Source organism: Oryctolagus cuniculus, chromosome 10 (genome assembly GCF_051225735.1).
Source record: "Oryctolagus cuniculus isolate XC-2025 breed Fujian yellow rabbit chromosome 10, ASM5122573v1, whole genome shotgun sequence".
Classification (NCBI taxonomy): Eukaryota; Metazoa; Chordata; class Mammalia; order Lagomorpha; family Leporidae; genus Oryctolagus; species Oryctolagus cuniculus.
The window spans coordinates 110,598,373-110,623,819 of NC_142876.1; the positions used below are offsets into that span (position 1 = coordinate 110,598,373).

The 25,447-nt window shown below is 53.8% G+C and overlaps 1 protein-coding gene across 4 annotated transcripts in view; it reads right to left on the reverse strand.

The window, feature by feature from the left end:
- The window catches only part of ALDH1L1 (aldehyde dehydrogenase 1 family member L1), a 58,043-nt gene extending 35,811 nt beyond the window's left edge, over positions 1-22,232 (reverse strand). Inside the window, exons 1-6 of one of the 4 annotated variants that reach the window (XM_089305589.1) lie at positions 21,879-22,232; positions 6,063-6,210; positions 3,947-4,181; positions 3,004-3,169; positions 1,006-1,107; positions 231-320 (exon numbers count right to left, since the gene is read on the reverse strand). In XM_089305589.1, the coding sequence (XP_089161715.1) occupies positions 231-320; positions 1,006-1,107; positions 3,004-3,169; positions 3,947-4,181; positions 6,063-6,189 (720 nt within the window). In that variant the 5' untranslated portion in view covers positions 6,190-6,210; positions 21,879-22,232. Of the gene's footprint in view, positions 1-230; positions 321-1,005; positions 1,108-3,003; positions 3,170-3,946; positions 4,182-6,062; positions 6,211-17,675; positions 17,834-20,199; positions 20,254-21,878 lie in introns of those variants that run through there. The other 3 variants (XM_070051007.2, XM_070051008.2, XM_070051009.2) reach the window with 3 other exon arrangements.
- Positions 22,233-25,447: the final 3,215 nt, after the last annotated feature.

Sequence of the window (25,447 nt, forward strand, 5' to 3'; positions counted from 1 at the left end):
AGTTGCTGTAGGGGCCTGGAGGATTCCTGCTAGGCTGGATACCCACTCTTAACTGCTGGGGGGATGACAGGTCTCTTCATCCTGGGGGAGGGGCTGAGGACTTAAGGGGCACATGGGCGGGAGGTGATGTTAGGGCAGCGGCTATTTATCAAGCAAGCACACGAGATGGTTTTACAGCTAGTGCAGCATGCCAGCACACGGGGCCGAACGCCGGCCACGCAGGAACGCACTTGTCCACAGGCCTCTGTCCAGGCTCCCGGCACTTTGTCATTCCCTCGGATCCAGTTGTGAATGGCCTCTGCTGGCTGGTCCCAGTTGATCTGTGGGGAGCAGAGTAGGTGGGCTCGGCAGGGCTGCCCCCAGCCCCCTCCCCATCTCCTCGACTCCTCCCGGGACAGTGGACTGGGCCCTGCTGAGGGCATGGGGAGCCCTGGCTTCACTGGCACGTGGGTCTGAGTCCTGGAGCTGGTGCCGCAGTGGGTTCTGGGCGCTCTCTGGTCCCAGCCTCCAATGGGCTGAGCACGCTCCAGAATGGCTTGGGGAAGACAACTCAGGTGCTGTCCACAGGTGGAGGCCCTTGGGGCTGGCGCTGTGACCCCGCGGGGGTGAAGCCACCGCATCCCATATGAGCGCCGGTTTAAGTCCCAGCTGCTCCACTTCTGAGCCAGCTCCCAGCTAATGCACCTGGGAAAGCAGTAGAGGATGGCTCAAGTGCTTGGGCCCCTGCACCCGCATGGGAGACCTGGATAAAGTTCTCAGTGCCTGGCTTCTCCCTCCCTGGGGACTCAGCCTGCCCATGCGTCCTAAAGAGGAACAAGGAAGAGCCCAGAAAGACTCAGCTCCCTGCCCTTTGGGGTGCCACATGCCCCCTCCCTCTGCTCACGTGTCTCTGGATGGGGCTGTCCTCTTGTCTTGCCTGAGACAATGACATCCCCCAGCTTCCCCAGGCTGCCCTCTGCACCCCAGCCCAGGCACGGGGGCTTCAGGTCAGGGGACAGAACTCACCTGGGCAGTTTCCTTCTTCTGAATCCCCTCGTAGGTGGCTCCTTCCTCGGGCTGAGGCAGGCGGGGGGCCTTGCCCTCAGCGATCAACCTCACGGCCTGCACCTGCAGAGAGCCTGGTGGTGGGTGTTCCCAGCAGCACGACCCTCCCTGACCCCCAGCTGCTGGTACACCATGGCACCTGAGAAATATGTGCCCTGGTTCCTGTGCGGGGGTCACAAACCCACATGGTTTTAGAGCACGGACATGACCTTGCATTTCCTGAGAACTTAATGTCCAGACACCCTAAAGCCTCCTACAACATGCGTGCGGGTTTGCACTGCACTGCCTGGTACCTGCTTCGCTCGTCGGAGAATGGATCCTGAGCCCCAGGGTGCAGGTTTGGAGCTTGGAGATGGGGCAGGAGGGAGCGTCTCTGAAAGGAGGATGGTGGCAGAAGGAATCAGAGGAGGAGAGGCGAGGACCCTGGGCCCACCTGGAGGGGGGTCTCAGGGAGGAGACTCGGAGGTGCCCAGCCTGGGAAGGGACGGGTCAGACAGGTGCGCCTGGCAGGATGTGCAGTGATGGCGGACACGACCCACGCTTGCACACCTGCTGAGGTTGCAGTTCACGTAACCGGGCAAGCAGATTCTAAGTTAGGGTTCGTTTGCCTGAGGCTCCACAGCCTTGTCTGCACAGCTGTGCCAGGTGTTCAGGCTGTTTGCAGCGGGATACGTGCGTCTCCCCCTCCCCGTCTCTCACACGCAGTCTCCGGCGAGGCTGCTCTGCTCACTGGCCCCGTGGGCAGGCCACTTCACGGGGCAAATACGAAAATACACAACCCGAGCAATAAAGGGCAGGGGGTGTGAAACAGGAGCCGAGGGCAAGGGGCCGGTGGACGCTGGGACTGCCGTGAGCGTTTGTATGGGAGAGCCAAGCTGTCTCGTGCAGAGAGCAAATGTCTCCTGGAAACTTCATCCTATCCTATGGCATCACCTGCCACTGGCTGTCACTGGGCAGTCTATCTGCCCAGCCAGGGAGCCCGTACTCCTGCCCAGACACATAACTCTGCTGTCACTGCACAGCCGGGCCCCAGCAGGCCTGAAGCTTCACCAAGTGCATGGTCCCAGCATCCTCCCCCTTGTCCTTCAGAAGCCCCGCCCCCAGCTTCAGATCAGCCAATCCCCTTCCTCAGCAGCCACAGAAAGAAGCACGTGACGGAGGCAGCCAATCAGTGATTTCCCTGATTTTTCATTCACAATTTCTAAGGGAGGGTTTCTCTTCCCTTGAGGCTTTGGGCCACCAGTGACCGCCTTTTCTCCCGCTCAGAGCAGCCGGCTTGAGAACAATCAAACAGAGAAAAGCAGAACCCAAGGGTTAAGACAGGGAACTAGGAAGCCGAGATGCGGCGCAGCAGGTTAAGTCACTGCCTGCGATGCCAGCGTCCTGCGTGAGCGCCAGCTCCAGTCCTGGGTGCTCTAGTTCTCATCCAGCTCCTTGGGCCCCTGCCACCCATGTGAGAGATCCGGATGGGGCTCCAGGCTCCTGACTTCAACCTGGCCCAGCCTCAGCCATTGTGGCCATTTGGGGAGTGAACCAGTGGATGGAAGACCTCGCTCTCTCTATTTTTCCCTCTGCCTCTGTAGCTCTGCCTTTCAGAGAAATAAATCCCATGTTTAGAGAAATAAAATATCCTATTTCGCATGACCTAAGTTAAACTCCTACACTCAGCTACGACTGATACTATTCTCCCTATAGTCTGTCCATTAAATGGACCCCAAATGTCCCCTTTGCAGCTAAGGCCTTCTGAATAGGATTCTGTGGGCTGTGATCAGGGTCCCTCCTAACACACCCTGTGTGCCCATCCTGCCTCTTTGACACGCCCGTGATAGCGCTGGCTCTCCCAGTCCTGGGAAATGGGGCCCGACCGGCTCAGGAGAAGCACCTGCCTCTTGGGGTGGCAAGCTGGGCGCGAGGGCGCCTGGGCACAGCGCTGGCCCCGGGGGCCGGGGGAGACCTTACCATGCCCTTGATGCCTTCGGGGAAGAGGAAGCGGTTGTACAAGGTGCTCACGGTGTCGTCTGGGAGCACCTCACACTCCCTCTGCAACAGCAGGTCCCCCGTGTCCAGACCGTCGTCCGCCCAGAAGATGGTGAAGCCCCCTTTCTTGTCCCCATGAATGAGGGTCCTGGGAAGCAGAAGAGCCAAACTCTGGGGTCGAGAGGGAGGGCTCCCAGAGGACAGGGGCAGCCCCACAGGATGCCGCCTCCTCCAGGAAGGCCTGATGCATGCTCCCGCAGGAAGGGAAAGGAGAAGGAATGCGGCGTGGACAGACACCAGGTCCATGTCAGGCATTGCGTTGTGAGCCACAGATGCCTGTGCCCCTTAATCCTCACAGCAGGTGCAACGAACATGGTGCGCCCATTTCACAGGGAAGGAAACTGAGGCCCAGAGGAACAGGGTGATGTCACCAGGCAGCCTGAGCCCCGGGCAGACTGGCCTGACTGCCAATCTGCACGCTCCTCTTGGCCCAGGCATCTTATCTGCTGTCTGAGACATCACCCTGCTAGTGCTTCCTATCGCCAGCAGCTACAGCGTCCAGCTGAGCCCTTCCTGCACCTCTGTCCCCTCCCAGGTCTTAAGCAGCGAGAGTGACAGGAGTGGTGGCGGTGAGCTCAGAGGATGTTCCTCCTCCCCCAGCCCCCTGGGCGCCCTCTGTGGCAGCCACCAGGTGGGAGCCTGTTTACCTGTTCACCGCAGGAGTGCACAGCCCACGGCGGCGCCTGTCCCCGGTACCGCAGGGCACCCTGTCTTACAGATGGTGTCCCACCCACCCGGTTCTGGGCAACACCAGCAGCAGGGGACAGGCAGGTGCACGGCCCTAGAGGGAATCTCCAGCCGAGGGAGGGAGGCAGGTGGAATGGGATAGGAGGGCATGGACCCCCAAGCCCTGGCCCCTTCTCACCAGTTGATGGCCGAGGCCCCACGGTGCCTGGGGAGCAGGGAGGGGTGGTAGATGATGGAGCCATGTCGGGGGGCATTGATGATCTCCATGGGGATGAACTGGCTGCAGAAGGGCAGCACGTTGAGCTCAGCACCCAGCGCCTGGTACTTGGCCACCACCTCCGGCAGAACCTGTCCTCGCGCCCGCCACCGGGGGAACTTGAACACAGGCACGCCGTCCTTCTCCGCCTCCAGGCCTGTGGGGCAGTGGGGAAGCAATGGCCCCACTCAGCCATGCACCCATCAGAGACGCCCTCCCCGACCTGGGGCGGCTCTAAACAAGGGGGGAAGATTTGGGGACTGCCCTGCTGGGACACTGCCTCCTGCTGCCCCCCAAGACCCTTACCTGTCTCCCTCTTTCTGGCCCCTCCGTGGCCCCAGGTGGCTGTACACATCACCCAAGCTGTCCCCCAAGGCCCAGCCACGTCCCCACAACAGGACTGTCACACCATCCTCCCATGGCTCTCTGTGTAACTTGCATGTCTGCTTTGTCTGCCATCCCCTGAGTAGAGGCAGATGGGAAGGCTGGAGGGAGGAGGTCGGGGAGGAAGGAGGAAGGGGGCTTGGTCCTTTCTTTAGGGGGAAGGGGGCTTGGTCCTTTCTTTAGGGTTCCTGTCCCTGGAGTAGCCCCCGGGCCTCCACTCTCTGCCCCAGCTGCTGTGGTTCCTTCCCAGGGCAGTGGCTGAACCCGCTTTCCCACCTTCTGCAGAATAAACCTCAATGTGTGCATGCAAGCACACACGTGTGCACACACATGTGTGAACAAACATGCAAGCACATGCGTGTGTGTACATATACATACATGCATGCACACACCAGCCTGTGCATCCCAGGGGCCACTCCAGCCTGGAGGGCCCCTCCTCCTGCACCAGCGTGAACCCACAGCTCTGAATCAGTCTGCCCAGCTTCCTTGGGCTCAGCAGTTCCGCCTTGTTTCCCCACCCTCAGCCTCCGTAGGGGCTGCTGTCTCGCTCGGTCACCACCTCCGGATGTTCCAGCCCCCTTTTCCACTCCGTTCTTCAATACCCAGTGAGTGCTGCTCTGTAATCACTTCTCAGCAGCACACGTGCTGTGACCTCTGCCCTGGAGGGACTGATCCCCCTCTGTGGCCCCCCTCTCTGCCACTGCATCTTGGTGTGGGAGTGGGCTGGGATGCCAGCAGATGGCACTCTGTATGTCAAAGCTGTCCCACTGTGGCCAATGCAATACTCCTGCAGGACTTCTGAGGCCAAGGGCAAGTGGTAGTCCCAGTGGGGCGTGGCCTGGGTTCTGAATCAGCATGGGTAACAGTGGGCACTCAGTGGGTGCAGGGCTCGCGCTGAGCTGGGGTCAGGGTATGTCATGGGTCACATCATACACAGATCTGAGGCTGAGGCCTGGGTTGGCGTTGGGGCCATTGAACCCAAGGGTCATACTGTGGGCTTCCTGCTCCCACACAAGCCACGTTCCTGCACCTGGCCAGTGCCACAGGCCCCCTTTCCTAATCCTGGCCTTCTGTGCTGAAGCCCCGCCCCTCAGTCCACCTCCACCAGGTCCTGGGCGGCTCTGCTCAGCCAGGCTGAGGCCCCTGCTGCACTGAAATTCCCAGCTGAAGGCAATGGCCCAGCCCCGTGATTCTCTAACTAGGCTCCTTCTAGAACCAGAGGGCACCGTGTCACCCAGGAACATGCCAGAACGGAATCAGGCCCCACCCCACTCTACTGAGTCACAAGCTTCCCGGGGAGCCTTTAACAGCCCCTCCCCCAAGCAGAGCTGGCCTCGGGCATCATCGGGGACAGCGACCGCACTGACCGCAGCGCTGGGAGCCCCTGCAGAACACGGGTGAGGCTCTGAGAAGCTGGGGCAGGGCCTGGGGCCAGGCTGGGCTTCTCCGTGGCACTTACCCCGGACACAAGGCCCACCCCACATGCAGGGGTATGTGTGGGGACCTCCATCAGCCAGTGGCCCCCAGCAGGATTCAGCTAGGCCTCCCCGCCAAGACCCTGCAGACTTCTGCTCCTGCCCCTGTGCCCACTGCCGCCCCTCTGCCTGGACAGGTCCCCGTCCCCCTCTGTCCCACAGCCGGGCCACGCACTCACCCAGGGGGTCGGCCTTGCCGTCCTTGTCGGGGACGGTGAACACGCCCACCACCTCGTGGCCATCCTTCCGCAGGTGGCAGTACACCTCCTGGCCAAACAGGCTCTGCCCAATCACGGCGATCTTCATGGCAGCAGGTGTCGGGAGGCCCTGGGCAAGGAATCAGGCCTCAGCATCAGTGAGGCGGGCTCTGGGGAACCAGCCCTGGCTCAAGACATGGCACCTGCCAGGGAGACCGCCATTGGGGATGGCACCGGAAGAGGTGTCCGCCTGGTGCCCACGGGGACAGTGGGCTCTCAGATCCATGGCAGGTGAGTCTGAGAGAGAGTCCTATTTGAAAGCCCCCCAAAGAGATGGAACGCTGGGCATGGAAGCCTGGAGGTGTACCTGAGCAGGTCTAGAACTGGAGTTCTGTGGCTTCAGTCAGCTCACATCAAGCCTCGGCTTCCTCATATTTTAGTGAGAAAGATGCCACGTGCCACAGAGCGAGGGAGCTACAAGAGGAACCAGGGTGGGGCCCCGGGGCTGGGTGTGGGAGGCTTCAGCTGAAGGGGCCGTCGTCCTCAGCCTCAATAGGGCAGGGGCTTGGGCAAACACTGCCAAGGATGAAGACGGAGGTAGCCAGGGGCTTGGCCAAGCCTGTCATGGCCACTCTGCCCCATGAAGTGCAGCAGGACACAGAAAGCATGTCTCTCACACACACACACACACACACACACACACACGAACACATTCCTTTGATAGTGAAGCAACTCTACATTGTATCTGTGGATCTCCCCAATAGTAGCCTTGTGGCTGTGCCTGGCCGTACCACATTCTTCGTCTACCATGTGCATGTGCCACAGTTCATTTCCCCCATTGCACTGCTGATGGGCGGTGGGGTGGGTTCCAGTTTGAGGCTACCACAAATAGAGATGCTGCAGAGGTCCTCACTCAAGGTTCTCACCGTGCCTGTGCGCATGCATCTGTGTGGTTGTGAGCTGGGGGCATCTTTCCCAGGTCACAGGAATGAAGACATTCAGCCTTAGCAGGTTCTATGAGTTTTAGCTCATCGAAAGAGATCTCCATTAACTTCACAAAGCTCATGAATAGCGACTCTGTACTGAATTATCCTTGCCTTCTTAGCATACACACACTCAGTCACAAGCTACTTTTAACAAACAGCGATGGCAGTGATAGATTTCATGAGCTGATAACCTGTTTAGGATTCTGCACGTAGAAGACTGGCACTTTCTTAACCACACACACACGGACGTGCATGTTCGCATGTATGAGAGCACTTCACACAGTTCAGGGGGGATATGTTTTATGACAAAAATTATTCATGGATTTCAAATCTGTTCCACCAAATTAAACTTGTAATTCTCCGTGAACTTTCCAAACAAAGGGAAAACCAGAGAGAAAGAGAGGAGTGCTTCATATGATCACATTGGCATTTCACACCGGCAAGAGAAGGATGGACTATTCAGCACGTTGGAGCCTGTGTCACAGCTTCCAAAAAGGAAAAACTGAATAACATAGAGGACTTCTGGTTTCCGGCCCATAAGGGGGTTGGAAGTCACCAGTCTTGGCCTCACAAGCTGAAAGCTGAACCAACAGCAAATGAACAACTCCTCTTAGATTCGTCAGAGAATTGAGACACCATGGAGCAAAGTGCTGCTCCCAGCTGGGGAGCGAGCCAGGTGGAGGTGCACATCTCGCCAGAGCAGGAGCGCATGAGCAGAGCCCTCCACCGGCCAGTGCCAGGGCAGCCAAGCTTGAAGTCTGACGGATGAGCTGCTGGAGGCTGGGTGTGCACAAGGCTGAGAGCCGACACTGGGGATGTGGGTGGGGATGGGGTGGGGAGGACCAAGCCCGGGAGGGCTCATGGTGTCATGAGCTTTACCTCCAGGAGCCTTGCTAGGTTCCCACAGTAAAGACTGGGGAGAAATCCCAGCGAAAGAACCGACTGAATTCACAGCCCGTGAAGAGGAGCATTCAGCATGACCCAGCAGGATTCATCCCACAGATGCGAGGATGGCCCGACATACGCCAATCAATACCACATGAACAGAACAAAGGACAGAGTCATACACTCATCTCAACAGACGCAGAAGAGGCATTTTCCAAACTTCAACATCCCTTCATGACAGAAACTCTCAACAAGTCAGAAAGAGCAGAAACGGACCTCCACGTAATAAATGCCACATATATCAAGCACGCAGCTAACATCAGACTCAATGGGGGAAAACTGAAAGTTTTTCCCCTAGGATCTGGAGGAAGTCAAGGATGCCTGTACTTGTTATCTCTACTTGACAGAGCATAGAAGTCCTAGACAGAGCAATTAGGCGAGAAAGAAACACAAGATAAGCAAATTGGAACGGAGGTTAAACTATCCGTTTGCAGATGACATGATCATATGCATGGAACACACCCAAGACTTCACAACAAACCAGATTAGACAAGCTCAGCAGGGTAGCAGGACACAAAATCAACACACAAAACTAGCAGTCTTATGATACACCAATAGTAAGTTATCTGCAGAGAAATCAAGAGAGCAAGCCCATTGACAACAGAAATTAAAAAATGCATCTAACCAAGGAGGTGAAAGAGCTTTACAAGGAAAATTATGAAACATTAGAGAAATTGAAGAGGGCACAAACGGATAGGTATCCCATGTTCATGGACTGGAAGAATGAATACTATTAAAATATTCATAGATTCAAAGCAAGCTACTTGTTCAAAATAATCCCTATCAAAATACCAATGATAATTTGTCACAAAAATCAAGAAAACAATCCTAAAATTTGTGTGGAACCTCAAAAGACCTCAAATAGCCAAAGCAATCTTGAGCAAAAAGAACAAAGCTGCAACCATCACACTACCTGACTACAAAATAGAGCAACCACAACAGCTTGATACTGGCATAAAAAAAAGACTCAAGGACAAAGGGAGGCAGGCGCCGAGGCTCACTAGGCTAATCCTCCACCTTGCGGTGCCGGCACACCGGGTTCTAGTCCAGGTCGGGGCGCCAGATTCTGTCCCGGTTGCCCCTCTTCCAGGCCAGCTCTCTGCTGTGGCCAGGGAGTGCAGTGGAGGATGGCCCAAGTGCTTGGGCCCTGCACCCCATGGGAGACCAGGATAAGTACCTGGCTCCTGCCATCGGATCAGCACGATGCGCCGGCCGCAGCGCGTTGGCCACAGTGGCCATTGGAGGGTGAACCAACGGCAAAAGGAAGACCTTTCTCTCTGTCTCTCTCTCTCACTGTCCACTCTGCCTGTCAAAAAATTAAAAAGAAAAGAAAAGAAAAGAAAAGAAAAGAAAAGAAAAGAAAAGGACAAAGGGAACTCAGTAGAGCCTAGAAATACATCCTCGCATAACAGCCAACTGGATGCTGACAAAAGCACCAAGAATGTTGAAGAAAAGAGTCTCTTAATAGGTGGTTCTGGGAACACTGGATAGCCACACGCAGAAAAATGAAACTAGACTTCATTTCTCACCATATCAACAAATCAACTGAAAATGTATCACAGACAGAGGCAGGCAACTGGGCACAGTGGCTAAGACACTCACATCCCATATCAAAGTGCCTGAGTTTGAGTTCCCACTTCAGTCCCAATTCCAGATCCCTACTGATGCACACCCTAGGAGGGGGCAGGTGATGGCTTAAGTAGTTGGGTCCCTGCTGGCTCAGCTCTGGCCACTGTAGACATTCGTGGAATAAACCAGCAGATGGGTAATCTCTCTCTGTCTCTGGCTACCTTTCAGATAGATAAATAAATTTGTTTGTTGTTTGTGTTAAAGAGAAAGGGGAAGGCATTTAGGCTAGCAGTCAAGGGACCCCCACACCCCACATCTGAGTGCCTGGGTTTGAGTCATGGCTCTGTTCCCAATTCCAGCTTCTTGCTAATGCACACTCTGGTGGAGAGCAGGTGCATGGTCCAAGTACTTGTGTCCCTGCCACCCATGTGTGGGAGGCCTGGATTGAGTTCTAGGCTCCTGGCTTCTGCCTGGGCCATTGTCTGGGTCTGGCCCAGACCCTGGTCAGTTTGGGCTTTTGGGGAGTGAACCAGCAGATAGGAGCTCTCTCGCTCTGTTAATCTCTCTGCCTCCCAAATAATAAATATTTTTGTAAATGAAGGAGAAATAATGACTTTCTCAAACAAAAACCCGCCTTACAAGGTTTGCTACAATAAGTTATTCAGAAAAAAAAAGGGGGGGAAATAACATTGTCAGAAACCCAGATCTACATAAAGGATGAGTACCAAAGAGGAAACAAAGGGAAAATTAATAGGTTTTTTAATTCTTAATCTGCCAGATAGCATTGTGCTCAAAATAGTAATAGCAGTGACACTTTCAGTAGCTCGTGGGTGGTGACATGAATGACAGCGGTGACAAGAAGGCACGGAAGGGAGGGGTGAGGAGCTCTGACTTAAGGCACCTGCACTGCTCATAGTAGTGTTACTGGAAACGTCTTCTCTGTGGATTACTGAAAATGTGCACTGTAAACTCTCCAGGTGATCACTTAAAAAAGCAACACCAAAAGACACAATTCATGTGCTCAGGGAGAAATAGAAATGGGATAATACAAAAAAATAAAATAAACAGATATCAGCAGCAATGGATGGGAAGCAGTCATAGATATCATAGACCTTGATCCTACTAGATTAAGAATCTCTTTCAACCTTACCCATTAAGACACAGAGATTATCAGAGTAGATTTTTTTAAACTTTTTTTTGACAGGCAGAGTGGACAGTGAGAGACAGAGAGGAAGGTCTTCCTTTTTCCGTTGGTTCACCCCTCAATGGCCGCTGCGGCCGGCATACCATGCTGACCCGAAGCCAGGAGCCAGGTGCTTCTCCTGGTCTCTCATGCGGGTGCAGGGCCCAAGGACTTGGGCCATCCTCCACTGCCTTCCCGGGCCACAGCAGAGAGCTGGACAAGAAGAGGAGCTGGACAGAATCCGGTGCCCCGACCAGGACTAGAACCCGGCATGCCGGTGCCACAGGTGGAGGATTAGCCTAGTGAGCCGCGGCGCCGGCGCAGAGTAGATTTTTAAACAATATCAGGACCCAACTATATGCTGTCTACATGAGCCCACTTTTACATAACAACACGAATAGACTGAATGTAAAGAGATGGGAAACACACGCTGGGTAACACCAGCAGCTTTATTAACTTCAGAAAAGCATACTCAGGGCAAGGAAGATTATGAGACAAAAAGAAGGGGACTGGGCCACGGTACAGGGGCTGATTCTGCAGGACAATTTAACCCTTTGCTGTGCCAACAGGGGCGGAGGTGCGAAATATGCGCAGGAAAAAGCTGGGAGAGCCTTCAGCTGCTCTCTGTTGTTATAACAGACCACCATGGCCTGGGGCAGCTTATAGAGAGAAGACACTCATTTCTCACAGATCCGCAGGCTGGGGAGCACCACGCCAAGGGGCTGGCACCTGCCGAGGGCCTTCTCGTACCGTGTTGGGAGAAAGCAGGAAAGTGAGGGGCAGGAGCGAAGCTGAGCTCTCTTTTCTAAGAATCCGCTCTGGCGGAAACTCACCCACTTCTGGGACAGCAGCACTAACTCATCTAGGGGGGCGCAGCCCTCGCGACCTCGGCACCCCTTCATATCACGTGGCAGTTACACGTCAGCCTGAGTTCTGGAAGGAGCATTATTAAAGCGCCAGTAGAACTGCAAGGAGACACAGACGAGGACGCTGTGAGGCCCCTCTGTGGGTGCCCACTGAGGCACCAGGCCCACCGGGAGTCAGGAGGGCATAGTCAAAATGGACAGCACCATCATGTGACCACATGGAATCCCCATTTATCAAATACGTACCCCAATAGCGCAATACATATTCCTGGCAAACTCACACAGAATAGTGGCTAAGACAGATCACATCCTGGGCCACGAAACACACAAGCACCAAGAGTCACAGAGAAGGAGCCGTAAAACGACTCAGACCACGATCCAATCACTGGTTATCAATAACAGAAAGAATGCAAAAAGCACACACTGTATGAAGATTAAATGAAATAATTCTATGCAATATATGGGTTTAAAAAAAAAGACGTCTCAGGAGAAATTTTGAAATGCTTTGAATGAAACTAAAATAAAAATATAACTTATTAAAATATGTGGGATAACGCCATGGGTTTGGATGTGATTTGAGTGTCTCTGCCAAGGGCTTGTGTGCATTTGAGCTTCCAGCGCTGTGAGCTACACTAACTCCTTTTCTTCATGTGTTCCCCAGATTGGGCATTTTGCTATCACGAAGATTCAGGTGGATGCAGCTTAAGCTGTCCTGAGAAGCAAATTCAGAGTACTGACTGCATATACCATTAAGCAAGACCTAAAATCAGTAATCCAAGCTTCCATTGTAGGAAGAGCACTTTAATCCAGAGTGGATGGAAAAAGAGAATAAAAATTAAAGTAGAATTTGAAGTTCAAACCAGGAAATCATCGGAGAAAATCAATAAAACCAAAAGCCAGGTCTTTCACAAGATGAATAAAACTGAAAAGCCAAGTTAGCTAGGAAGAGAGAGACGACACAGCTCACTCATATCAAAATGAGAGAAGAGCCATCAGTTCTGACCCATGGTCCCTCAGAGGACAATCAAGGACTGTTATGAACAGCTCTACTTCTGCATGTTTGATAACTTTGATGAAATGCAACAGTCTCTTGAAAGGCACAAGTTCCCAAAACTCACACAAGGATAAATAGATGATCCAAATATGCCTGCATCAGTGAAAGAGATTGAGTCAGTAATTAATAACGTTCCCAAGGAGAAAGCACCTGGATCTATAAATTCCATCAAACATTAAAGGAAGGAATCATACCAATTCTCTACGACCTCTTCTAGAAAACAGTAAGAGAATTATCTCACTTTCTGGGACCAACCTTACCCTACTACCAAAAACCAGGGAGGAAAAACGAAATATTCAAATCAATATCTCTTATGAACACAGATGTCAAAACTCTTAAAATATCAATAAGTCACATCCAACAATGTATAAAAGGAATTAAATACAATCACTAAGTGAAATTTATTCTAGGCTAAACATTTGAAAATCAATTAATGTAATTCATGGAATGAACTGGTCAGAGAAGAAAAATCTTATCACATGAAGAGATCTAGAAACTGCATTTGATGAAATCCAATACTTATTCATGATCAAAAGCTCTCAGCAAATTAGAAACTGAGGGGAACTGGGCTGGCGCCACGGCTCACTAGGCTAATCCTCCACCTACCAGCGCCGGCACACTGGGTTCTAGTCCCGGTCGGGGCGCCGGATTCTGTCCCGGTTACCCCTCTTCCAGGCCAGCTCTCTGCTGTGGCCAGGGAGTGCAGTGGAGGATGGCCCAGGTGCTTGGGCCCTGCACCCCATGGGAGACCAGGAAAAGCACCTGGCTCCTGGCTCCTGCCATCGGATCAGCGCGGTGTGCCGGCTGCAGCGCGCCAGCCGCGGCGGCCATTGGAGGGTGAACCAATGGCAAAGGAAGACCTTTCTGTCTGTCTCTCTCTCTCACTGTCCACTCTGCCTGTCAAAAAAATAATAAATAAAAAAAAAGAAACTGAGGGGAACTTAAATTGGGAAAGAAAATCTACAAAAAACCTATAGCTAACAGCATATTTCATGAAGCTTCCCCTCTAGGATCAGGACAAGGCGAGGAAGTCCCATCTCATCATTCCTAGTCAACATAATACAGTAAAAGGAAGAAAGCAAATGAAAGGCATACAGATGAGAAAACAAGAACAAACTGTGTCTGTTCACAATTAACCACCGTCCATAAAAGTAATGAGGTGCCCTCGAGACCAGCCATGGACAATAGAGATTTGAAATTAAAAATACAATACCATTCCCAGTAGCACCAAAAAACAAAAACAAAAATCAGGTTTACACCTAACAAAATATGTCCAAGATTTAATGAGGAAAACCACTCATCTTATGATGAAAGAAATCAGAGAACATCTAAATAAATGGGGAGATATTCCATGTTCATGGATAGAAAGACAATATTGTCAAGCTATCAGTCCAACTAATCTATAGATCAACCTAATCCTGATCAAAACTTCAGCAAGTTATTTTGTGGATACCAACAAACTGATTTTGAAGTCTGTGTGGAAAAGCAAAAGACCCAGAGCAATCAACACAGTATTGAAGGAGAGCAAAGGGGGACAGACACCACTCAACTTCAAGGCCTACTGTAAAGCTGCAGTAAAAGACAGTGGGGTCTTGGCCAAGGGATAGGCTTTAGATTTTAGAAGAGAAATTGATAACACTTAAATACAGTCAACTGGTCTTGGACAAAGGAGCAAAGGCAGTATCATGGAGACAAGACAGCGTTTCAATGAAAGATGCTGGAATGACCGGACACTCACACGTAAAAGATATGAATCTAGACACAGACCCCACACCTTTCACAAAAGTGAACTCAGAGTGGAGCAGAGACTGCAAAGCCCCTAGAAGACAGCACAAGTGCAGGAAACAATTTAGATGGCCTCAGGTTCAGCGATGACTTTCGAGACACAGCACGGAGGGACCCATGGAATTTAGGATGGATGAGCTAGAGTTCACTTCTCTGCGAAGGACACTGTCACAGGAACAAAAAGACAAGCTACAGAATGGGAGGGAATGTCTGTGGTGTAGCGGATAAAGCTGCTGCCTGCAGTGCTGGCATCCCATATGGGCGCTGGTTCATGTCCCAGCTGCTCTAATCTAGCTTCCTGCTAATGGCCTGGGAAAGCAGCAGAAGGTGGCCCAAGCGCTTGGGCCCGTGCACCCATATGGGAGACCCAGAGGAAGCTCCTGGGTCCTGCCTTCAGACTGGCTCAATTCCAGCCATTGCAGCCATTTGATGAATGAACCAGTGGGTAGAAGATCTCTCTCTCCATCTCTCCCTCTCACTGTCTGTAACTCTAACTCTCAAAAAATTAAAAAGAAAGAAAGACAGGTGAAAGATATTCACAGATACCTCAGCAGAGAAGACATACAAATGAGCAGATGAATGCATAAGAAGATGTTCAACACTATTACTCATGATGGGTTGCAATGTGGAATATAACAATGAGACATCACCACACACCCATGAGAATGGTTGAAACCCAAATGGAGCTGATGCCAAGTGCTGAGGAAGATGACGCAGAGACAGAAAGAGAGGCTCCGTGAGCTACAGAAACTCAGGGAGGAACCCTCAGCGCACACAGTCACATGGCCACACGGCCACACGGCCGAGGGAAAGAACCAGTCTGACACGGCTGCTGCTCCGATTCCAGCTTCATGATGTTTGGGAAAAGGCGAAACTGGGGAGTGAGCCAGGGTTGGAGAGGGGAGGGAGGCTCAGGGAGCACGCGGGGGTGGGGGTTGTAGAGGTGAGGGGGGGCTTCAGGGCCGGGAAACTGTCCCTGAAGGCAGTGGATATGCAGGTGCCCCCCAGGTGTGAAAGCCCAGAGAAGGCACCACACCCAGAAGGAACTACCCTGTGCCCTTCAGCTAATAACAAATCCATAAGCCTAGTTCTGAATGCACACCTGACTCCAAACACTGTCCGATGTTTAAATCGAAGACAAACACATCAAAGATCACACTCTGAGGGAATGCTGACACTAAAGGAGAAACGTGAAACAGTGCGTGGCCCATTTCCATAGAAGAACACATCCTATGAAGAGGCTCCAAGGAGTTTTTGGAACCCGGACTTCAAAGATCCATTAAGTTTGCTGCAGAAACGTCTGCAATTTCTGCATTTTTTTCACAAGTTCCCATTTTCTGTGAAGCCTGTGAAACCCCGCGTGTGTCTCACCATTTGCCACAAGACATGGAAAAAAAATCTTACCATCAACAGACGAATAAAAATATGTTCGAATCTCAGATTCTCAAAGAAATAACAAAGAAAATAAGGGGTTCTATTTCTCCCATAAGATTGGACAGTATGTAAAACATATAAATACCCCATGGTTGCTACCTTATGGGGAAATGGAAAACAAACTGGTGCAAACTGTCTGCTGTGGCAATGAGTACCAAAATCCTAAAAATGGTTCAATCCCTCCAACTGGGCAATTTCGCTTCTAAATTATATGGGGACAAGAAAATAAACACGTGTGGATTTTTGCTATGGGACAGTCTCATCTTGTAAGCCAGACATCGTGACATAGTGTCCAGCACACAGGAGGTGAACTACAATGCGAGGCAGGTGTGTAATTGTGTGTGCTTCGGGGGGGGGGGGGTTGTTCATTTGTGGTGTAAAAGCCTGGAACAGTCTACACTGGAATGTTAAAAGTTTCTGGGTAGAGGATTCGCGGTTTCAATATGCTTAGATTATTGTAATTATTTTTATTTCTTCTTACCCGACTGCTCTATTCTTTTTCTATACTGAACGTGTATTACTTTTGGGAAAAATAAAGGGATACGAAAAACCCCATCTATTGGCTGTAGGGAAGCAGGGGCAGGGGAAGCTGGGCCCAGGAGGCACGGGAGCCGCAGAGACCTCTCCTCCGCCAACCTTGGCCTTTGGCAGCACGCAGAGCAGGTGCAGGAGGGGAGGCGCCTCCCCAAGCTGGAGCCGCAGCCGCTGCATTCGCGCCCTCCTGGGTTGCAAGCGGAGGGCGCCCGGGAGGGAGGAAGACCCTCGGGGTTTCCCAGACCTCCTGCCCCCAGCCCCCAGTCCAAGCCTGGCTCCCCACGAGCTGGGTACTACGGTCAGGGACGTAGCAAGGCAAGGGCTACGTCCAGCACCCTGCCTTGGGCCGCAAGGCGCCCATTGCCCGGCTGCTCGCCCTGGCCTCCCGGCCGGGGGAGAACACTTTGTCCCTTTCACAGCAGGGTCCCCTGGAGGCCATGCCCTGAACCCCTGACCTCTCCACCAGCTCTGGGCACCGGGACCAGGCCCCAGCGCAGTGACCCAGGCCCTGCGCCCGCGGCCTCAGCTCCCGCCGGGAGGAGTCCTCTCCATCTCCATCTCCGTGCCTCAGTGGGTGCCCACGTCTGCCTAAGGAACGCCTCCGGGCTATCTCCCGCCGAAGGTTAAGCGGGTTCCCGGGTCAGGAGAATCAGCCTCGTCCCATAACCTTGACCGGGCCGCTCCCCAACCCCTCCTCCCAGATCCGCCGACCAGAAGCAGAGGCTCCGAGGGCAGGGAACTCGCCGCGGCCAACGTCGCGCCCCCCAGCCCGGGCCGCGGTCTGCCCCCGGCCGCACGTCGCAGGTTCTTGCTGCCCTTTGGCGGGCGGCGGAACCGGGCCCAGGGAGCCCGGGCGCAGCCCCTCCCGCAGCGGCCCCGCGAGGACCGCTCCAATCGCAGGAGGCTTTTGGGCCAGGCCCCCGGACTCGGCCAATCACGGGGCCCCTTTCCCAGTCCCGGGAATGGGGTGAGGGGCTTTGGGAAGCCGGTTGGCTCCCAGGGCGGGGGAGGGGGCGGTCCGCAACCCTTTTGGGGTGTCCATTTCTCTCTGAGCCCCAGTTTGCCCGTCTGTGGGCTGGGCCAGCAGTGTGCACGCCATAGGACGTGCGGACTCCCTAACCCCGCGTCCGGGTCCCGAGCCCGCGGCCCCACCACCAGGCTCGCAGCTGCCCTCGCGGCGAACGCGAGCCCGGAGCCCCCGGAACCCTGGTCTCCCTCCCACGGGCCCGCGGCACTCACCAAGGACCAGAGGAGGCGTAGGCGTCCTGGGCGACCCGACCTCTGCGAGCCGCGGTCCTGGGGCCGGAGACGGCGCAGACCGGGCCGGGCGGCGAGGAGGTGGGGCCCGCGCCTGCACGTCGGGTCAGTCGGCGGCGGCCAAGGCTGGAGCCCGCGAGGGGAGGGGCGCGGGGCGGGCGGAGAGGCGGGCGGCCGGGGGCGGGGGGGATGGGGGCCGGGCCGGGGGCGGCTCTGCTGCGCTACCGGCGCTGCGGGCCTTGCTCTCCAGCACCGGGCTCGCTGGCTTCAGCAAAGGCCAAGGTCAAGGCTACCTAGCAGAGCCTGCGCTGGCGGCGATTTAGGGCAAGAAGAGGGGCCCAGTGTGGACTCTGGGCGGATTCCCAGCGTGGTGAAAAGGCCGGGGCACGGGGCAGCGCGCTAGCTCCTCGCTCCCTGGTGAGGTTAATGAGCAAAAGGACCCCTGGCCGGAAGAGTCAGGCCCCTCATTCGCTCGAGAATGAGCTGTGGATGCCCACAGGGCCCAGCAAAATCCTGTGCTCCTTGGACACCTGGGGGCAGGGGGCCAGTGCCTGGCCGGGTGGATGTGGGCAGCGGGAGAGGCTGCTGCTGACCCCTCCCTGGCTCCTGGCTCCTACGCCGATCAGCCCTGTCTTACTGAAGTCACCAGTCTTCATCCGAGTCCAGCCAACTCGGGGGGAAAAGAACACAGGGCCTGATGCCGGGTGCCTTCCTGCACCTGCCGCTCGGCTCCTCTCTGCCCCTGCAGGTTCCAAGCCTCACTGGTTCTGAGCTCTCTCCACCTGCTCCAGCCCCTGTCCCATCATCCGTGTCCAAACACTCCCGCTTGCTGCAGCCTCTGACTTAAAGGTTCCTACTTGCTCCAACCAGTAGCTCTGGTCCAGCAAGGGCGGATACCCCACGCAGAGCCCTGGAGACGCTGTCCCAGGCCACCTGACCTAGGGAGGTCCCCCGGCTACCTCCTGTTTCAGCCCTTTCACACCATTTATGATGTGCCTGATATTCCCTTGTTCCTTGTTCACTATGTGTCTGTCCCATGAGATTGTAAGCTCTTCCAGGGCGACAAACTTGTGAGGGGTGTTCACTCTTGGATCCCACAGTTGACAGCACATAGTGCTTGCTAACTAAATGTTTGTTGACTGACTGAATGCAGGTATTTTGCTGACAACACCTGATGGCCGGAATTAGGGCTACCTCTCTCTGCAGAGCCCTGTAGCCTGTTAGCTGGCAATGTCCCCTTGATTCTTCTGGCATCCAAGTCTCCCTGCTGTCCCTCAGTTGCACTGAGCTTGACTGTGACCTTCCTATGAGCTGTTGACCTTTCTCAAGGACAAATACTCCTACCTCGGCCCTGACACCATATCTTCGGGGAAGCTTCTCCTGGGGGCAGTCCCATGAAAAAGAGAAGTCCCCGGTTTTCTGCTCCTCAATTGCAATTTTGCCTCTGCTTTCGGGGTGCCTGGATGAACACATCTGCCCCGCTGAGGCATGAGGGCCAGGGGCACTCGGTGCCCTGGGGATTCTCCAGTGTGTGTGGGTGGAAGCTACTCCGTGCAATCTGCAGGAGAAGTGACTGTCAGGGGCTCCCAGTGCAGGGTGCGCCCTGCTTCCAGAAGAGAGAAGGCAGAAGGACTGGCGCTTGACACCCCCAAAAAGGAGTGTCAGGAAATCAGAGAGACGATCCCGTGCTCTCAGAGGTGTGCACGGGAGGGCAGCAAAGCTGACGCAGAACGTTTTCTCGCAGTGATACGCAAAGTGCAAGATGACCCAAATGACCCCGGGCCTCGTGGCTCAGGCCATCTCCAGGCAGAGTGCCGCAAGTGCCTGCTGGCTGCTGCTGGCTGCTTCTACTAAAACGCTGGAACCTCCTAGCTTCTCCAGCCACCAAGAGAAGGTAAAATGAGCAAGATGGAGTGCAGGCCCGTGCGGGCTAAAGAGGCTCTGAGGATGAGGCCAGGGGTGTGGCTGGGAAATCCTTTGTCAATTCCCAAGGATCCGAGCGGCAGCTCAGAGCAGGCAGCTAAAAGCACCAGGGCTTCTAAGAGGCTTCAAGCCTGCACAGAGGCCAAGGGAGAGAGAGACGTGGGGGTCTGGTCTCTGAAGGCGTGAACCTCTCTGCAATGCTCACCAAGAATTTTGGCCGACACAGTGCCAGTTCGGACTGCAAGGGTCAGAGATGGCACAGAACACAGAAGGGCCTCTTGCCTGCCCAAACATAGACTGAGAAGCTACACAGATGCAAACGTGGGCCCCGTTTTGTGAAGAAGAAAGGGTGACTCGCAGAGCAGGACCCAGAGTCCACATGGCGGAGCCCAGAGCCCCGAGCGCAGGCAGGAGTCAGACCGGGACTCCCAGCATCTGCCCAGCAGGATCTGAACACCGCCGTGGAACGGAGACTCCAGCGAGCCTCCAACCCCCATCCCCTTTACGCAGGAATGTCTGCAGGGTGGCTCCTGTGCCTGGCCCACCGCTGGGTGCTGGGTGCAAGCAGCTCTCTTGGACTCACCCACAGCGCCTCACCTGCAGCTGATCTGACTCAGGTGCAGAGATTCCAGCCCCTGAGCTGATTCTGCGTGGGACGGGGCTTTTAAGGGAGGTCTGGAGGGGCGGGCGTGTTTTGCACGTGGGAGGGGTGCGTATTGGGCATGTGGGAGATGGCCAGTGATTTGGCAGAGTCTGTAAACCCGAGAGCCCTGACACAGCAGAGGGCCCTGCAGGTGAGGGTGGAGGCGTGCTTATCTGCATTCGAGAGAACTAGAACTTTCTACAGGACCCTTTGTGGCGAGGTCCTCCTGGGGAGGGTAGTGTGTGCTCTGTGTGGCCCTGGGTGGCCATGGCTGGAGACATGGGTTCTTTTTCTGTTTTGTAAGCATGAGTCAGCTTGTTCTCTGTGGACTCAGTAACCGGGTGCTGTGTGTACGCTACAAACGAAACATTAACCTAGCCCCAGCCTGTGGCCTTCGAGAAATCAAAACAGCAGGGCAAGTGACCCAAACTGGTGTTTAAATCTGGGGCCACCATACCCTCTGCTCAGCTGTCTCTGCCTTGAGAGTTACGCAAGCTGTCACCTCGCGTCCTGCTATTTAGGACATATTCCTAATGGGGTTCCAGGGGTCGGGGTGGTTTCCTTCCATATCTGCCCCCAAAAGCGAGTGACTTTACACAGAGCCTTGTGCCTTCAGCCAGAACCAGCTGACGACCTGGAAGAACAAACATGAATATTTCTGAACAGCTAAGCTGTGGTTGCAAAAGTTCATTGCCAAAGTGATCCTGGGCTGGGGATGGTGGGGGTGGGGATCAAGCTGTAGGCATTGCAATACCTGACTTCAAAGCATACTGCAAAGCTATGGTAATTAAAACAGCCTGGCACTGACACACAAATCAATAAAACAGAAATGGGAGCCCAGAAATTAATCCATGTACATACAGCCAACTGATTTTTGACAAAAGCACCCAGAACACAAATTGGAGAAAGGATAATGTCTTCAATAAATATTGCTGGCAAAACTGGATGTATCTGGCTGGAGCCGCGGCTCACTAGGCTAATCCTCTGCCTGCGGCATGGGTACCCAGGTTCTAGTCCTGGTTGGGGCACTGGATTCTGTCCCGGTTGCTCCTCTTCCAGTCCAGCTCTCTGCTGTGGCCTGGGAAGGCAGTGGAGGATGGCTCAAATCCTTGGGCCCTACACCCGCATTGGGAGACCAGGAGGAAGCACCTGGCTCCTGGCTTCAGATCAGCGCAGCACCAGCGGTAGCAGCCATTTGGGGGGTGAACCAACGTAAGGAAGACCTTTCTCTCTCTCTCTCTCTCACTGTCTAACTCTGCCTGTCAAAAAAAAAAAAAAAAAAAAAAAAAAAAAAAAAAAAACAACTGGGTGTATGCATGTAAAAGAATGAAATTGGATCCCTACCTCTAAGCATATACAAAAATCAACTCCAGATGGATCAAAGACCTAAATTTAAAACCTGAGACTATGAAGTTGCTAAAGAAATCACAAAGGAAACACTCTAAGACATTGGCATAGGTGACGACTTATTGGATAAGACCCCCAAAGCATGGGCAGCAAACGCAAAACTGGACAAATGGGACTAGATCAAACTCAGAAGCTTCTTTACAGCAAAGGAAACAATCAATGGAGGGTAAAGACATCCGGCAGAACGGGAGACATATTTGCAAGCTACTTACCTGACAAAGGGTTAATATCCAGAATGTTGGCCGGCGCCGTGGCTCAATAGGCTAATCCTCCGCCTGTGGCACCGGCACACCGGGTTCTAGTCCCGGTCGGGGCGCCAGATTCTGTCCCGATTGCCCCCCTTCCAGGCCAGCTCTCTGCTGTGGCCCAGGAGTGCAGTGGAGGATGGCCCAGGTGCTTGGGCCCTGCACCCCATGGGAGACCAGGAGAAGCACCTGGCTCCTGCCTTCCGATCAGCGTGGTGCGCCGGCTGCAGCACGCCGGCCGTGGCAGCCATTGGAGGATGAACCAACGGCAAAAGGAAGACCTTTCTCTCTGTCTCTCTCTCTCTCACTGTCCACTCTGACAAAAAAAAAAAAAAAAAAAAAAATCCAGAATACTACAGCAACTCAAAAAACTCCAAAACCAAAAAAGATCAATCAATAAATGAGCAAAGGACAACAGTTCTGAAAAGAAGAAACACAAATGGCCAACAGATCTAAGAAAAAACACTCACCCTCTCTCTCCCTCTCTTTGTAACGCTGCCTTCCAAAGAAATAAATACACCTTTTTAAAAAAATGAAATTCTATCATTTGCATCAAAATGGTTGCCACTGGCAGACACCACGGGGAGTGAAATAAGCCAGGTCCAGGAAGACAGATATGGCACGCTCTCCCTTATACGTAGGATCTAAAAGTTTTTTAAAAACCAGAAAAACAAGAAATACCTATGTGTGTCAGTTTTGCTGCAAAATACAGTGTTGATCAAACTGTTTTAAATCTTTTTTTTTTCAAACTGTCAAGAATTATACACTTATTATTGTTTTACCGATTTGGGGACTTTTAAGATTTATGAGTCTAGGCTGGCGCCGCTGCTCACTAGGCTAATCCTCCGCCTAGTGGCGCTGGCACACCGGGTTCTAGTCCCGGTCGGGGCGCCGGATTCTGTCCCGATTGCCCCTCTTCCAGGCCAGCTCTCTGCTGTGGCCAGGGAGTGCAGTGGAGGATGGCCCAGGTGCTTGGGCCCTGCACCCCATGGGAGACCAGGAGAAGTACCTGGCTCCTGCCATCGGATCAGCATAGTGCGCCGGCCGCGGCGGCCATTGGAGGGTGAACCAACGGCAAAGGAAGACCTTTCTCTCTGTCTCTCACTGTCCACTCTGCCTGTCAAAAAAAAAAAAAAAAAAGATTTATGAGTCTTTTCTCCTAACTAGTCATAGCTCTTCCTGTTTTCCTGCTGAACTACGTGATCATTTGCCTTTTTGCTTGTCGACCTCTTTATTTTGTAAAGCATTAAGCCTTTGATTATAACTCAAATTAAAACATGTCCTCTCACAAATGATAAATAAAAGATGAAGTTGGAAAAAAATGTCACAGCCATTCTCCTGCCAGGGTCTCTTCCGCCTCCGAGGGGTTGTGTCCCCCAACACCTGGCCCACAGACGGCCCCCTGGGAACTCATTTCAGAGCCATACACAGGACAGAGTGGAGGCAGGTGGTGTCTGTCTCCTCGGGCCACTTGCAGCCTGGTGGGGGCTGTGACCACGCAGACCAGCGACACACACTGGCGGGGGGCGATTGGGTCATCAGAAAGGGAGACGTTCAAAGGGGCCATGGGTGCACTGGGCCTCCCTGGGATGAAGTTAGGCCAGGGAGACAGACATTCCAGGGGAGGCAGTGGTGAGCATGGAGGCCTGGGAGCCCTGGGGGAGGGGACACGGGTCAGGTCGTTTCTAAGGACCCATGCAAAAGTGTCACCACGCTGCCCTGTGCCAGGAACTGCCACAGCGGCCAAGTCTCTGCTTCCATGCTGCAGTCCCGTGGCAACCAGCAGTGATGGATTCACGTGCCAGGCCCGTCCAAGGCTCTTTTATGCTGTCAGTGTTTTATTTGCAAAGGAAGAGTATCTTTAAAAAATAAATCAGTTTCCTAGAATATTATGCAGCCCTTTAATATATTTATTTGAAAGCAAGAGAGAGAAAGGGAGGGAAAGAGAGAGAAAAATCTTGCATCCATTGGTTCACCCCCCAAATGCCCATAAACTCCATCCAGGTCTCTGAATGGGTGGCAGGGGCCCAAATACTTGGGCCATCTCCCACTGCTTTCCCAGGCACATTAGCAATGAGCTGGATCAGTAGAAGAATAGCCGGGACTCAAACAGGCCCTCCGACGCTGTGCCGTAATGCCAGCCCTTGATCAGCCTTAGAAAGGGCAGAAATTCTGACACAGGCTGCCACATGGGTGCACCATGAAGACACCTTATTAAGGGAAGCACACCAATCACTCAAGGACACCCCTGGTCTGATTCCACCTATGTGACATAGCGTTCAAGAGTCAAAGAAACCGGGCGCGGAATGGTGGCGCCAGGGCCTGGAGGAGGGGGACGGGGAGTTAATGTTTAATGAGGTCAGAGTTTGGGTTTTGCAAGATGGAAAAGTTCTGGAGGGCGACGGCCATGCTGTTGCATCACACACTTGAAGCTAATGCTTCAAGTGCTCCCTTGCACATTCTGTGTATTTTACCACAATTCAGCAGAAGAATTAACAAGACCAGTTTCCTCCAGCCATCCTGAAAAGCTTAACGAGCAACTGGGCTTCAGTTGGAAAAGCCTGCGGCTCACCACGAGCCTGCACCTGCTGGGAGCCGGGGTGGCGGCTGCAGGCACGCGGTGTCCCAGTGTGAAGAGACCACCCAGCAGCAAACGGGGGACAGGTAGGTGGCAGGCAGCGAGCAGGATGCATTGCACCCAGGGCCAGGGAGAACAGGGGGAGCTTCCCAGAGTCAGCAGTAGAGGGAAGCTGGAGCCAGGAGCTGGAGCCAGGCACTCTGACGGAGGACACAGGTGTTTCACTGCCATGGCCACATGCCTGGCCCGTGCTTGTCGCTCTTGTTGAAGTTAGCCGTCTTTGGAGCTCATCGACTAGGTCTGTCGTTTCACTGCACCTGTTTACACCAGCATCTTGCGACGGTGCCCGGGGATTCTGCAGTGCCACTTGGAACTCATGGAATGGGGTGCTCCCTGTGGACTTCAATCCGTGGCAGTTATTTCTCCCGATTTCCTACACGCCCGGGTCCTATTAGCACAGTCACCTCCTGTAGCGTCGGAAATCTCCTTGCTCTCTGCTTTCAGAAGACAGCAAAGTCCATTTTGTGCAACTCCTACCCCACACAGAGAAAAGACAAATAAAGGTCCCCATAGCACCACCACGCCTCTGCCTCTGAAGCCACGCCTACCCCGGAGGCGGCCAAGAGTTGGCTGCTCACGCTGGCCTTCCAGGCCATCCTGGAAATACCTTGGCAGGGGCAGGAGACAGAAAATGCTTTGTGCAGCTGGCACTGATGTATGTCCCTCCTCACGGGGCTGGCACCGGATTGGGCTGTGTGGGAGGTGGAGCAGCTTTGGGAAGGTCACCTTGCTCGGTCAGTTGCCTCCATCAGTCCCCTTGGCCTGACTTCTTTTTCCAGCCCTGCTGGTGTTGAGCCCCTTCTGGGGCTTTCCTGATGCCCAGGTAAGAGGTCAGTGGGACTGCAGGGGTGTGGGGGCTCCACGCCACCCTGGCCAATGGGAGATGGGATGCATGGAT